Raw genomic sequence first — 14,563 nt, 5'->3', positions numbered from 1 at the left:
CATTTTGGAGGGAATTCAGCCAAAACTGAAAATTCTCGTTTTTAAAAGTTGGATTTTTCATTCTTCCGTGATTTTTTTTCCTTTTTTCGTAGATTTTCTGAATTTCACATTAACAGCGAAAGTTCACATAACAACAAAAAAGCCGGAAAAATCACTTTAAAGATCGCGATTTTTCAATTTTGGCTAAATTCGAACTGCGACCAATCAGCGAATCGCTCCGCCCACTTTCCAACCAATCAGATAAAGTGGGCGGAGTTCGCTCATTTTAAAGGGAATTTAGCCAAAATTGAAAATATTCGTGATTTTTTTAACGGGTTTTTTTCCTCGAGGAGTACACGAGCTGCGTAAATCGACACATGGCCGTTTCGCACGGTCATTATTCTATTATTATTGAAATATAAGGGAGCTTGTGAGTGGGTATTATCACAATTTAGAGGAAAAATACAAAATTTTCCGGTTTAAACCGGCATTTCGTTTGGAAAATCACACCAGAAATGCTAAAATCCACTGCAACTTTTTCCTCACGAGGGACGAGGGAAAGTGGTTTCTAGGCCATGGCCGAGGGGCCGACAAGTTTCAGCGGCCATTTATCTTGCTTTGTTTTCCGTTTGTCTTCTTTCGTTTTTCACTTATTTTTTTTCGTTTTTTCTTAATAAAACTGATAAATAAATATTTTTTGCAGATGCTAAAACAATTTCCAAGTAAAAAAATTATGTATTCAGTCGGCAAGCAGCGGTGAAAGTGGGCAATGTAAAATGATGGATTACGGGAATACAAAACCTAAACTTCTGAAACATGATACATATGATGCTGAAATTACCTGATTTTCATAACGAGACCGCTGAAAAAGTTTTGAGGCTTTCAAAATTCAACTTTTTGTGCGAAAATCTCTACTTTTTCACCAAAAAAGTTGAATTTTGGAAACCTCAAAACTTTTTCAGCGGTCTCGTTATGAAAATCAGGTAGTCTCAGCATTTAAGCATCATATGTATCATGTTTCAGAAAAAGTTTAGGTTTTGTATTCCCGTAATCCATCATATTACAATGCCCACTTTCACCGCTGCTTGCCGGCTGATAACATAATTTTTTTACTTGGAAATTGTTTTAGCATCTGCAAAAAATATTTATTTATCAGTTTTATTAAGAAAAAACGAAAAAAATAAGTGAAAAACGAAAGAAGACAAACGGAAAACAAAGCAAGATAAATGGCCGCTGAAACTTGTCGGCCCCTCGGCCATGGCCTAGAAACCACTTTTCCTCGTCCCTCGTGAGGAAAAAGTTGCAGTGAAATCGCGAAAATTGGGGAAAAAATGAATTTTCTGCTAATTTTTGTGTATGTTCAAATTTTTATTTCAGTTAAAAATTGATTTTCCTTCAAATTTCAGCTCGAATTTCCAGATTTTTCATATTATCAACTAATCAAAAACTAAACAAAACTTTGGAAAAAGTAGAAAATTTGTTTATATTTGAAAAATATTGGAGAATACTCAAAAGGGGGTCACACTATTGCACGAGGATGGTGATAGATTGGAGGGAGAGGGGAGACGCAGACAGTCAGAGGTAGTTGTCAGCAGAAAAGGAACACAAACAGATGATCTATTGAAATGGAAGGAAGAGGCAGCAGGATTAATCGATTTTTTATTTGAAAATTGACACAAAAATGCCTGCGCGCCTACGTAGGCGACCTACGCGCCTGCTTCCTGCCTACAGAGGGTCTTAGCACGATCACAACTGTATCAGTTAGTAATTTAAAATAGTCTCTAATTCCGGAGAAACAATTAAAAAACGGAACTAAAATTTCAAATTTTAAACTTGAGATTTTTGAATTTCGGCTAAATTCGAACTGTGACCAATCAGCGAATCGCTCCGCCCACTTTCCAACCAATCATAGAAAGTGGGCGGAGTTCGAATTTAGCAGAAATTAAAAAATCCCGATTTTTTGGTTTTTTTTGTAGTTTTTTTCCGAATTTCAAACTATTTTGGGACTTTTTTTTTCCAGAAAACCACAAAAATCCCCAAAAACCCGAATACAATGGTCATTTAAATTGAGCAAATCAGTGTTTGAGCCCATGTTTTCACAGCTGGAGCACACAAATTGTGTCGAAAATGAGCTGGAGATGATTGAAAATGTGCAAAATCCGGAATTTTCAACAAAAATTTGGTTCAAATCGGTCAAAAAATGAATGATTTTCAGTGAAATTCTGTTAAAAACTCGGGAAATCGATTGAAAATCCCAAATTTCATAGAAAAATGAGTCTTCACGGCTTGAAAATAAAACTTTCTAATGGAAAAAGGCTTCAAATCCTAACAATTTTTTAGAAAATGTGAAAATCTCAGGGATTTTCGGTGAATTATCATAGAAATACCCGATTTTTAGGCCCATTTTCGAGAAAAAGTGAGAAAAATGCAGAAAATTCCGATTTTTTGCCTCAAAAATGCGAGAAAATTGCGAAATTCGTCGGTTTTTCATTGATTTTCGTATTGCTGGCCGCAAACAATTGTGAATGGGAACGGTTTTTGTTCGTTTTTCACTGAAAAGTAGCCAAAAAATATTGTAATATTGGAAAAAAGCGCTGTAAAACAATTGGAAGATTAGAAATTGATGAAATTTGAATTTCGCGCGCACTTTTGCGCTGAAAAAAACGCATTTTCGGTCGGAAAATCTTGAAAATCCGGTTTTTCGCCAAAAATTCGATAAAACCAGTTGATTTTCAACATTTCGTTGCTTTTTCTTACAATTAGCCGGGCAAAAAAGCGTTATCAGCGGCTTTATCATCGTATTTTACACGAATCTCGCGTTTCTTATCAGAAAACCTTGTCCTCTCGCGGCCCCCCGCAAATTCTTCGATTTTTGGGAGTTTTTCCGTGGTTTCAATGACTTTTTCTGCTATTTACATAGAATTTGGGCTATTTTCGATGAATATCAGTGAAAAATCGATTAAAAATCATATGAAAATGCTAAAAATCGATGCGGAAATGGAAAAAAAAACCGCGGAAGAAATAAACAAACCGATGATTTCGCGGGGTACGGTCGACAAGCATCAAGTGGTGTTTTGTGTGCAATTTGTCGTAGGATTCGGTGTTGTGTTCGTCCGAAATTGCGGACTTTTTGCATCATTTAATTTTCTTTTTTTTTCTTTTTTTCCCTGAAAAACCTTCAATTTCATTGATTTTTTCTAATTTTTTTGATAAAATTGAATTAAAAATCGATTATCCGTGTGTTCTGCCACTTTTCGCTGCAAAATCACTAGAAAATCTCTAAAAAAATCACCTGTTTTTAGGGAAACTACAGATTTGGGCCTCTTGCCGGAAACATGCAGATTTTGAATCTTCTCAGCCGAAATGTCGGTGTTTTCAGTGAGTTTGAATTTAGAAATCGAGTAAATTTTCCTCTGCAAAATACATTTTTGCCATATAAATACGAAAAAAATAGTTGTTTTTTTTTCGTAAAATTCGAGTTTTCAGAGACCGTCACACTATGCGAGCAAAAAATGCAGCAAGTATCGTTGATGCAGGCTCGTCACCTGGCTGTTCCAGGAGGAAAAGCCGTTTTCAAGAGAGATAAGCCACATTTGAATGTGGGAACCATCGGGCACGTCGATCACGGAAAGACTACGCTCACCTCGGCAATTACAAAGAGTACGGGTTGAATTTCTTTGAAAATACGACGTTTTCCACCGGTTTTATCTAGCAAAATCCATTAAAAAATCTAAATTTTCAGAAAATTGTGACTTATTTCACCTTTATCCTCCAAAAAACTTCAATTTTCAGTCCTCGCCACATCAAAAGGAGCCAAATACCGTAAATACGAAGATATCGACAATGCGCCAGAAGAAAAGGCCCGTGGTATCACCATCAACGCTTTCCACTTGGAATATGAGACTGCCAAACGCCATTACGCTCATATCGATTGCCCCGGACACGCTGATTACATCAAGAATATGATCACGGGTGCCGCACAAATGGAGGGAGCAATTCTCGTCGTAGCAGCCACCGATGGACCAATGCCACAGACAAGAGAGCATTTACTGTTGGCTCGTCAAGTCGGAGTTCCACTTGACAATATCGTAGTATTCATGAACAAAGTCGACGAGGTTCCCGACGCAGAAACCCGTGAACTCGTAGAAATGGACATTCGCGAGCAGCTCAACGAGTTTGGATATCCAGGAGACACATGTCCGGTTATCTTTGGATCGGCTCTCTGTGCTCTTGAAGGAAAACAGCCAGAAATTGGAGAAGAAGCCGTCAAGCAGCTCCTTGAAGTTCTCGATAACAAATTTGTGATCCCAGAGAGAAAAGTGAACGAGGAGCCAATGTTTGCAGCGGAGCACGTTTACTCGATCGTCGGGCGTGGAACAGTTATCACTGGAAAGCTTGAGAGAGGAATTTTGAAGAGAGGAGATAAGATTGAAATTGTTGGAGGAACAAAAGATGGAACCACTGTGAAATCAGTAATCTCTGGATTAGAATCCTTCCGTAAAACTGTCGATCAAGCCGAGCCTGGAGATCAATTGGGTGTGCTTCTTCGTGGTTTAGGACCAAAAGATGTTCGTAGAGGATGTGTTTTACTTCCACAAGGACACAAACATAAGGTCACTGATAAGGTTAAAGCTCAACTTTATGTGCTCAAAGAGAGCGAAGGAGGCGCCAAGACACCGATTGCCAACTATTTCAGTGAGCACGTCTTCTCATTGACATGGGACAGTGGAGCAAGTGTCAGAATTATTGGAAAAGACTTTGTGATGCCTGGAGAATCTGCGGAGTAAGGGATTTTGCTGGACCAAAAATTAGCCGATTTTCAGCACAGAAACTCTGAAAAATTAAGAAAATCTGGTTTTCTGTCGAAAATTCATGTTTTTCGAGCAGAAATCATCACAAATATACTTTTTAAGTTCCAAAAATCATAGTTGTTACAAAAATTGAATTACCTGTCTGAAAATTTTAGAAATCGAATTTAAAAATGAATTTTCAAAAGAAATAGTTTTATTGGAGAAGTGATCTTTCTGCGGATTAAAAGAGACGAAAAAAGTTATATAAAAAATTTTCAGCGAAAAAAAATCACTATAAATTCTTAATTTCTCGTATTTTTTATTTAAATACGATCTTGAATCTTTTAATTTTGAAAATCGAAATTTCTCCAATAGATCCGATTTCTAAAATATTTTGACAGAAAATTCAATATTTCCAGTCAATTTTCGTGACAACTAGGATTTTTAATTCTAAAATTCGCGATTTGCGATTTGTGAGGTAATTGATGCTTTCTACTCGAAAAAATGACACTTTTTGGCAGAAAAATCACATTTTCCACCAATTTTTGTGTTGTGAATCAGGCTACTTTTGTAGATTTTTCTCTTGAAAATCGGAAAAAAAAACCGGAAAACGAGCTTAAAATCGTACTTATAAGAATTTTGGCTACTAAAATTATTTCTTTAATTTAAAAATGACTAAAAATCAACTTTTGTGGCCATATTGCTATGGTAGAATTGTTATTTGACAATTGTTCTTCAAAAAAAAAAGAGAGCCTACTGAAATTTAAGATTTTTGTTAAATATTTTCCGAAAAATTGAAAAAACAAAAAGTTTCAAAATTTCATTGAAAAATTGTTTTTTCCCTTGAAACTAATCAAAAATTCAATTTTTCTTTCAGAGTCGAGCTCTCACTGAATTCCCAAATGTTCATCGAGCCCCAACAAAGATTCACAATTCGTAAAGGAGCCAAAACAATTGGAACCGGTGTGTTCACCGACGTTCTTCCACCACTAACCAACGACGAAAAGGACCCGAAATCGAAGAAAAAGCTGATGAAAGCTGAAATGGAACGATTGGGATTCAATCCATACGGAGATATGGTCGAAAAACGTTTGAAACCAGATTTTTCCAATTCTCCAAAGGACAATCCGGCTGCGAAGGCTTTCGAGGGACAACCATAAATTTTTCGCATTTTTTCCTGAAAATTTTGAAGAATTTTGTGCTTAAAAATCCATGTTTCCCTCCCCTCCTCATGATCTTTATAGTTATTTTTTCCTTTTTTTAGTTGTAGATTTGAGATTCATTGTTCATATCCCATTTTTTGTTAATTTAATATTTCTCTGTTGAATTTTTTTTACTTTTTCGTTGTAGAAATCAAACTTTTCTGCAATTTGAAGCATTTTTCCGAGAAAAACCACAAAATTTCATTAAAATTGGCAAAAAAACTTTTGAAATTTTTGAATCGAAATATCAATTTTTTCCTGGAAAATCTGATTTTTGCTCAAAATTGTATTGAAATTGAAAAAAGGTTTCTATTTTTTCCAAAAAAAAACCGGAAAAGGGAATTTTCATGAAAAATTGTGAAATTAAAAAAAATTACATTTAAAGAAATTTGCAGAAAATTTACTGAATTTTTTTTTTGAAAAACTCAATTTTTGAAAATTATTTAATTATATTTCCTGAAAAATCAAAAACATTTCTTTTTTGCTGAAAATTTTTTAAAATACCGCGTTTCACATTTATTAGAACCATCAAAAAACGAAAAAAAACCGCTAACAATATCCCATTTCTAGCAGCCTCGGGATTGGCCGAATATGTTAATAAAACAGCAAAAAAAAAGGAAACTTTGACGAAAAAAAACCAGGAAAAATTTAATTTTGTACAGGTATCTGGAAGGGGAAAAGGCAGGCAATTGGAGGAAAAATGAATAAAAATAGGATGCAACAACGCTCCAGTGAGAATTACAAAGAGATTGTCAGTGGAGCGCGTTTGCACTCGGAAAACGAAGAAAATGGATAAAAATGTACAACGAAAGGGGGAAAAAAAAGGAAAAATTCAGATTTTTCACAAAAAAAAATTTTTCCCTAACAAGGGTAAAATTTTTTTTTTGAGAAATAAGTAGGGAAATTTCAGATTTTTGGATTTGAACTAAAATTTCGAATTTTTTTTCGATTTTTAGCTAAAAAGTCAAAATTTGAATTTTGTGGAAATATCACCGAAAATTCGCGAAAAAACCGAAATTATTTTAATTTTATAAAAATTAGGCGAATAATGTCTGAAATTTTGTTTAAAAATTCGAATTATCCAGAAATTGATTTTTTTTGCAAAAAAAATACCAGAAATAGGAATTTTTCAAAATTTAACTCAAAAATTGTGATTTTTTTCTTGTAAAAATATTGAAAATTTTCACTAAAATTACAAAAAAAATTAAATTAAAAATAAATAAAACTTGAAAAACTCCTCATTTTTAGAAAAAAAATGCAATTTTAGGCAGAAAAATTTAAATTTTGTCATCAATTTGAAGGTATCCAACAAAGAACTGCCCGACAGCACGGCAAGCCGGTGGGCTCCGAAGTGAGCTCCTGAGCAGAAGCTCAATGAGCATTTCACAACATGGAAGTGGTAGATCAATTAATCCAACAGAAGTATCTTCTCCATTTGCACGTGGATCATTTGAAGCTGTTTGATTATTGAATACTTTATATAATAGTTTAATTGCTGGGAATGGTACGAGTACTGATCCTTCGGCCTCTTCCGAGCGGAGTCCTGCAAAAATTGGGATTTTTTCGGTGGAAAAATTAATTAATTGATTAAAAAGGGTATATAGGTAAAAAGGGCATGCGAAATTGATAGATTTTAAAATTTCGAAAAAAAATTTTTTTGACATTTTTTCGAAAATTTGTTTTAGGCAATTTTTTTAATTTTCAAATTTTTGAAAAAATTATTTTTTCAAATTTAAATTTTTTAAAATCTAATTTTTGTACAGATTTTTTCACAAAAAATTATCACTGTTTCTGAAAAATGATTTTTGTTTAATTGAAGAAGGTGGGTGTTATTTTTCAGAAATTTCAATATTTTGAATTTCTGAAAAAAAACTTAAATTTCCAGAAAAAAAAATATATTAAAAAAAAAAGAAAATGGTTTTTTTTCAAAAAAAATTCCGAAAAAACTTTTTTTGAAATTTTTTTCGAAATTTTTAATACTCACAGAATTTCTAAATATTTTTGATCAGTTTAAAAACTGCAAAAGTCCAAAAAAAAAAATTTCACAATATCTGGAAAAAAAAATTTCAGAAAAAATTAATTTCTCAAAAAATGAAAGTTTTATCGATTTTTATCACAGCTTAATTTATATACAATTGTTTTATTTCAAAAAAAAATCAATTACTTAAAAATTTTAAAAAAAAGCTTTCAACTCTCCACCACGGGAACATTTTTTGCAAATTTTTCCGTCCCAAAAAAAAAAAAGGAAAAAAAGGGTCCAGAAAAAACAAACAAACATGAGTTCAACTCTCCACCACGGGATAATTTTTTCGAAAATTTGTAAAAAAAAAATTTTTGTCTGAAAATTCACTAAATTTTAGGTATTCTTTCTGAAAAAAAACGTCAAATCGTGCGATTTTTACCTAATATTTGAGCTTTAAATATTTTAATAAATTAATTTTTTTCGCTTTAGTTATTACGGGACCACTAAACTCTGAGAATGCGTACTGCGCAACATATTTGACGCGCAAAATATCTCGTAGCGAAAACTACAGTAATCTTTGAAATGACTACTGTAGCGCGGTTGTGTCGATTTACGAGCTCAATTTCTGAGATTCTTAGTATCGATCGAGCTCGTAAATCGACACAACCGCGCTACAGTAGTCCTTTAAAGGATTACTGTAGTTTTTGCTACGAGATATTTTGCGCGTCAAATGTGTTGCGCAATACGCTTTTTCAGAATTTTGTTTTCCCGTCTTATATTCGACATTGTCAAAATTTCCAAAAAAAAACCTTTTTTTTCTCAAATTTTTAAATTTTTTAAAAATATTAATTTTGTACTGATTTTCACAAAATGTTTAGCGGAAATTTCAAAAAAAAAAGTGCTTTTTTTTATTTCTGAAAAAAAAACTTAGGTTTCCAGAGGAAATAAATTTTGAGAAAAATTAATTTTTTTTTAAATTTTATTTTCAAAACAGAAAGTTTTCTCGCAATTTTAACTGAATTTCTAAATATTTTTTGGAATTTGACTTTTTGAACCAATATTTAAAGCTATCAGTTAAACAATTAAAAAAAAATTTTTTTTTTTGAGAAGAATAATTTTTCTCAAAAAATCCAAATTTTTATCGATTTCCAACGCAATTTAACTGTATTTTTCCAATTTTCTTAAAAATCACCTTCAAGTGTACCATTAGCAATAACAACATATGAATCAAGTAACCATACAAGCATATATGGTACTTTATCCAATGTTCTTATAACTAATTTCATTGATGATTGTGTTTCACATCCATTTAATATCAATTGAGCCATATAAATCGATAATTGTGACATATTGAGTTTATCGACAAATTGAATCTTTTTTTGACCAGCAGTCATTGTGGTTGCAATTTGATTAAAGCAATAGATATCCGGATGATCTGAAAATTTCGAATTTTTGGATGAAATTTACAAAAAATCCGATTTTTCAGCCTAAAAACGCGTACTTTTTTGAATTTTTCCCAATTGACACTTGCATCCAGCACATTTAATATTAGCTTTATCATCAATTATCAACGTTCCATCGATTACTGATTGTTTATGAATAATTGAATTTGCATAGCTAATCATCACTTTTTTCTCGTTTGGAAGCCATTTTGGATTCGCTTTCAGCTCTTCTCGCTTCACGTTTTTGTGTCTGAAAATTTGAATTTTAAAAAATTTAATTTTTTATAATTTTTTTCGTTAAAATTTTCGAAAATTGCACTTTTTAGGCCATTTTTTATGGAGTATCATAAAAAGTTCGGGATTTTTCAAAAAGAAATTTTTTGTGGCATTTTTTAAAAATTATTCAAAATCTTCCGATTTTTGTGAGAAATTTTTTTAAAAACTTTGCACTTTTTCGGAATTTTCGTTAAAATTTCCGAAAATTGCCACTTTTTATGCCATTTTTCATAGATTTTTCTAAAAGATTCGGGATTTTGTTTAAAAAAAACTTATTTTAGGGCATTTTTTCGAATTATTATTTTGCTAAAAAATTTTCGTAAAATTAGCATTTTTTGGTGGTTTTCGTTAAAATTCTCGAAAATTGCCTGTTTTTAAAACCATTTTTTATAGAGAGTGTTATTTTATTGATTTTTCAAAGTTTTCAGTTTTTTTTTGAAATTTCCTTAATTTTTTCTGCATTTTTTGCTCTAAATTTCCAAAATTTCAATTTCTCTGTATCTGTATAAATTTTATTTTTAGATTTTTTGGCTAAAAATCACAAAATTCGGCTTTCTCCTCATGTTTAGAGTAATTTTGCTCGAAATTTCTCAATTTTTCATTAATTTCCAGCCAAATTTCAATTCTCCGGCTACCTATCAGGATTACAACCGGCTCCACAAAAATCACGGATTTTTCAAAAAATTCTAATTTTTTGGCATTTTCTATGAATTTTTAATAATTGAGATTTTAGATTTTTTTAAAAAAATACTCTGATGTTTTCGAATTTTAGTTCAAAATTCTCAATTTCTGCCGGTAATTTACAAAATTTAACCATTTTTTAACGGATTTATTTTTATTCAAATTACTTAATTTCTAGTGGTTTTTTTCTTTGAAAATTCCAACTTTTCGGCCATTTTTTTAAGAGATTTTTGTAAAAAATTAATTTTTTCGATAAAATATTTGAAAAATTCCAAATTTTTGAGCATTTTCCATGGATTTTTCAGAATTTCGAGCAAAATTAACATTTTTAGATGTAATTTTATTGATTTTTCAATGTTTTTAGGTTTTTTTTTTTGAAATTTCCAAAAAATTTGCAGATTTTGGCATTTTTCATACAATTTTTTATTTTTTATTAAAAGTTCCAAATTTTTTGCATTTTTTTAAATCTAAAATTCCAAAATTTCAATATGTCTGTTTAAAAGTTTTTTTTTGGCTTTTGGCTCAAAATCACAAAATTCGATTTTTTCTTTATTCCTGGAGTAATTTTGCTCAAAATTTCCTAATTTTTCATTAATTTCCAGCCAAATTTCAATTCTCCGGCTACCTATCAGGATCGCAACTGGCTCCACACGAATCTCTACAGAAAAAGTCAGCAGATTGAGTTGTTGCAAGAAAATCATCATCTGGAAGACATTGAATAGTCATTATATATTCTTCTGATAAAATGAGCTGCTTGCACCGAGCACAAATGATCTTTGGAAAGGCTTTTGCCGCGAATTCCTCCAATTTTTCAATTTTACACACATCGACTGCCAATCTGTGAGCAGTTTTTTGAATGAGTGGGCCACTTGTTCCAAATGGTTCAACATTCACTTTACACATGAAAATACGGCCTGAATTGTCTGCAAATGTTGGAGAACAGAGGGTTGAAGCTTTGATTGTGACGTCACGAAGTGTGGCACCGAAGCGGGTTGGCTTGAAGTCGGATCTGCTAAAATTTGGGATTTTTTAAACAAGAAAATCGTTGCAAATAGTTTTTTTTTGTTGATAATATTTTAAATTTTTATTTTTGGTTTTTTCAGGAATTTGTAAAATTTTTAGTTTTTTTTGTAAAATTTTCCTTTAAAAAACTACAAATTTTTAGAATTTTTCTCCAAAAAATCGGTAAGATTTTAGCGATTTTTGAATAAAAATTTGGATTTTACGTTGAAAATCTGCATTCTGAGATTTCCGTGTAATTTTTCAGAAAAAATTCCAATTTTTTAAATTTTTTGTTAAAAAAAAATGGAAATTTGTTTAATTTTTTCAAAAAAAATTTTCTAGAAATTGAGTTTTTTAAAAATATTTTTTTAGTCGAATTGTTAACATTTTTCTCTGTGAAAATTAGGAATTTCTAATTTTTGGTGAAAAATAATACATTTTTTTCATTTTGAAGAATTTTCCTGGAAAAACTACAAATTTTTAGGATTTTAGAAAAAACTTGAAGATTTTCGCGATTTTTAAATAAAATGATTTTTTTGTTGATATTTTTTGTATTTTAATTGAAAATTCTGACATTTTCGTGGAAATTTTCAGGAAAAAAATCTCTGTTTTTTTTAATGGGTTTTGAGGCATTTTAGTCGAATTTTTGAAAAATTTCCGATTTTTCTCGTTGAAAATCAGTTTTTTGACTGAGTTTAAAAAACTGAGTTTTTTTTTTTAATTTATTCGTTTTTTTTTAAGTTTTAGTATTTTTTTCAATAAAAATATGATTTTTTTTTCTCATTTTTTCTGTGAAAATTTAGAATTTCGCTTTAATATTGTTTCGTGAAATTTTCCTTGAAAAACTACAAATTTTAGGCTTTTTCTCGAAGATTTTACGGTTTCTGTCAGAATATTTCGTGAAAAATCAGGAAATTTCGATATTTCCACAGAAAAAAAATCGATTTTCTTGGACTTTTTTTTTTTTGAAAGCCGTAAATTTTCGAAATATTCAGATTTCAGTAGAGTTCTCGGGTAATTCTTTTGATTTTCAGCAAAAAATTGCAGAAAATACTCGATTTTTCCGTACTTTTCAGCTTTTTTCGCTTTTTTGCTCGATTTTTTAGTCGGTGAGCCACTTGTGCTTGTGCTCCGTTCCCGTTGTTGCTTTTTAATACTCATTGGTCCATTTGCCGCTTCTTTTTCTCTTTTAATCAAAGCTTCAGGTGTTGGTGGAGCTCCGATTCTGATATAGTTGTCGGTGACGTTGACCACGTTGATATCTGCGTATTTTCTATAAAAATTCGAGGTTTTTCGGTTTAATTTTCAGATTTTTCAGTTTTACATGGTCCTCCGATTCTCCTGATTCTCCTGTGCCGGCTGTTTCTCGCGGAAACCTGGTGGAACATCCACAAACAGCGACGCCAAGTCGGTCCTGGTCTTTATCTCCAGAAAAACCGACATATCTGTCCACTCGCCGAACGAATCCAATGGTGATTTGATCATTCTGTAAGCCAAAATTTATATCTTTAAAATTTTCATTGAAAATCTCAGAAAAATTGAGAAAAATCCGTCGGAATTGAAGAAAATACGGAGGAAATGCGAATAAAATTGAAATAAAATTGAGAAATGCAAGTGCGCCCCATTGAGAAAATTAATGCGCGGGTGTTTCAAATTTAGTTTTCAAGGCATGGAAATGGGGGAATTTTTACAATTTTGCGATTTTTAGAGAGAAAATCACCGGAAAAACATGACAATCAAATTTCATAACACTAGTAAAATGGATAATTTTCGAGAAAACTATTGAAATTTGCAGAAAAATGGGGTTTTCGTTATATCTCGAGTTGAGTTTTTGATACTCTCAATGAATTTACCCGATTGTCTAGCTTTTTTTAGAAATAAATAGATTTAATTTATGTCTACAATTTTTTAAGGAAGTGACGGAAGTGACTTGAAATAACAATTATTATTATTCGTTCGAAAAATCTGTTTCTTCAGGTTCAAGTGCGCTCCATTGCTAATATGGTGGTTTCTTGTGTCTATTTAAGGCTATTTTAGGCAGAAGTTAACACTTATGATGTTTGAAAACTGCAGAATAATGCGAAAAACTCGTATTTAAATAGTAAAAAGACAAAAAACTAAACAAAATCTCAAAACGCCACTACACAATAAAAAAGTGCGAATGGTTTTTAGGCCAAAAGGGCAATGTCAACACCGGACAGTGAAGAGAAGAAGTGGAGAAGAGACGGATAGGGGTTCACGTGACTCGTATACTCTGCGATCTCCTCGTTTTTAATGCTCTCTCGCTTGATAGACACTCGGTTCAATGTGTTCGTGCTATGCATACTATGTGCCTTTAAATTTTAGGTGTGTAAAGTGGGAAAAGTTTGAACAACCGAATGAATGAAAAGTACAACATGGATATTTAAAATTCCAAAAATTCGATATTCAGCCGATATTCAGCTCCAACTTTTTTTTAAATCATTAATTTTAGGAGAAGAAATATGGATTCCTCGTTTATGGGACTATGGGATACTGTGGGTAGGGCACTGTATTACTGGAGGGCCGAGGTGGGAAGCTGTTGTGACTTGGGCCTAACGCTTCCCCTGCGTCCCAACTTTGCAGATATATGGCCGGTCAGGCTCACCCACTCGCCACCACTCATTATCCGCGAATACATTCACTCTCCGTCGTCCTTTTCCGTTTATTATCTATTAATAATAATTCCCTTTTGAATTACCGCCAATTGCGTATTTCCCGATGCAAGCGCGCTCCTCCGAGACCTCCCGTTACTCCGGAGCGTCGTAGCTCCGTAAATCCACACAATAATTCTATCCTACTTTTAGGCCAATCGTTCATTCTGTTCTACTTTCTCCAGGCGAGTCAGCGGCTACCCATCCGCAGACACTGTGATTCAGGACCTTTCTTCACCATTTCCATCCTGTTAATCACTTTAATTCCTATTTATATCCTCTGAATAAACTGGAATTCGTCTGAAACTGTGTACTGTTATTCTCTCCGCACCGCTTATCACCAATGCCGCTCGAAAATTGCTCCGTGTCTCTCCGCGCGTATCTGAAATACGCTGTTTGTCACTCGGTAGGGTGACTGACTCCCCTCTACTGGTCCCGAGTGTCAACAGAAGCGACACGCGACAGTTTTTTTTGAAAACCGATGCATTTCAAATTATAAGAAAAGCCGGACGCCAGCGATGTAGATAAATATTCATTCTTATTATAATAACAGTTC

At 32.5% G+C, this 14,563-nt stretch overlaps 2 protein-coding genes across 2 annotated transcripts; one reads left to right on the top strand and one right to left on the bottom strand.

The window, feature by feature from the left end:
• The first annotated feature begins 3,281 nt into the window (after window positions 1-3,281).
• tufm-1 (Elongation factor Tu, mitochondrial) lies at window positions 3,282-6,108 on the top strand. The gene is made up of 4 exons (NM_065222.7): window positions 3,282-3,357; window positions 3,466-3,639; window positions 3,772-4,762; window positions 5,647-6,108. Exons 1-4 carry the CDS (start codon window positions 3,315-3,317, stop codon window positions 5,927-5,929), a joined length of 1,491 nt encoding a protein of 496 aa, NP_497623.1. The 5' UTR covers window positions 3,282-3,314; the 3' UTR covers window positions 5,930-6,108.
• Window positions 6,109-6,472: 364 nt separating this feature from the next.
• Window positions 6,473-12,821, bottom strand: Y71H2AM.3 (E3 ubiquitin-protein ligase E3D). Its single transcript, NM_065221.3, has 6 exons — window positions 12,660-12,821; window positions 12,405-12,608; window positions 10,959-11,345; window positions 9,436-9,626; window positions 9,127-9,369; window positions 6,473-7,514 (listed from the first exon to the last, which is right to left on the bottom strand). Exons 1-6 carry the CDS (start codon window positions 12,818-12,820, stop codon window positions 7,249-7,251), a joined length of 1,452 nt encoding a protein of 483 aa, NP_497622.2. The 5' UTR covers window position 12,821; the 3' UTR covers window positions 6,473-7,248.
• Window positions 12,822-14,563: the final 1,742 nt, after the last annotated feature.

The sequence above is a fragment of the Caenorhabditis elegans genome, chromosome III (genome assembly GCF_000002985.6).
Source record: "Caenorhabditis elegans chromosome III".
Classification (NCBI taxonomy): domain Eukaryota; kingdom Metazoa; phylum Nematoda; class Chromadorea; order Rhabditida; family Rhabditidae; genus Caenorhabditis; species Caenorhabditis elegans.
The sequence above is the reverse complement of the archived record's forward strand: the minus strand, read 5'-3'. Positions and strand labels throughout refer to the sequence as shown.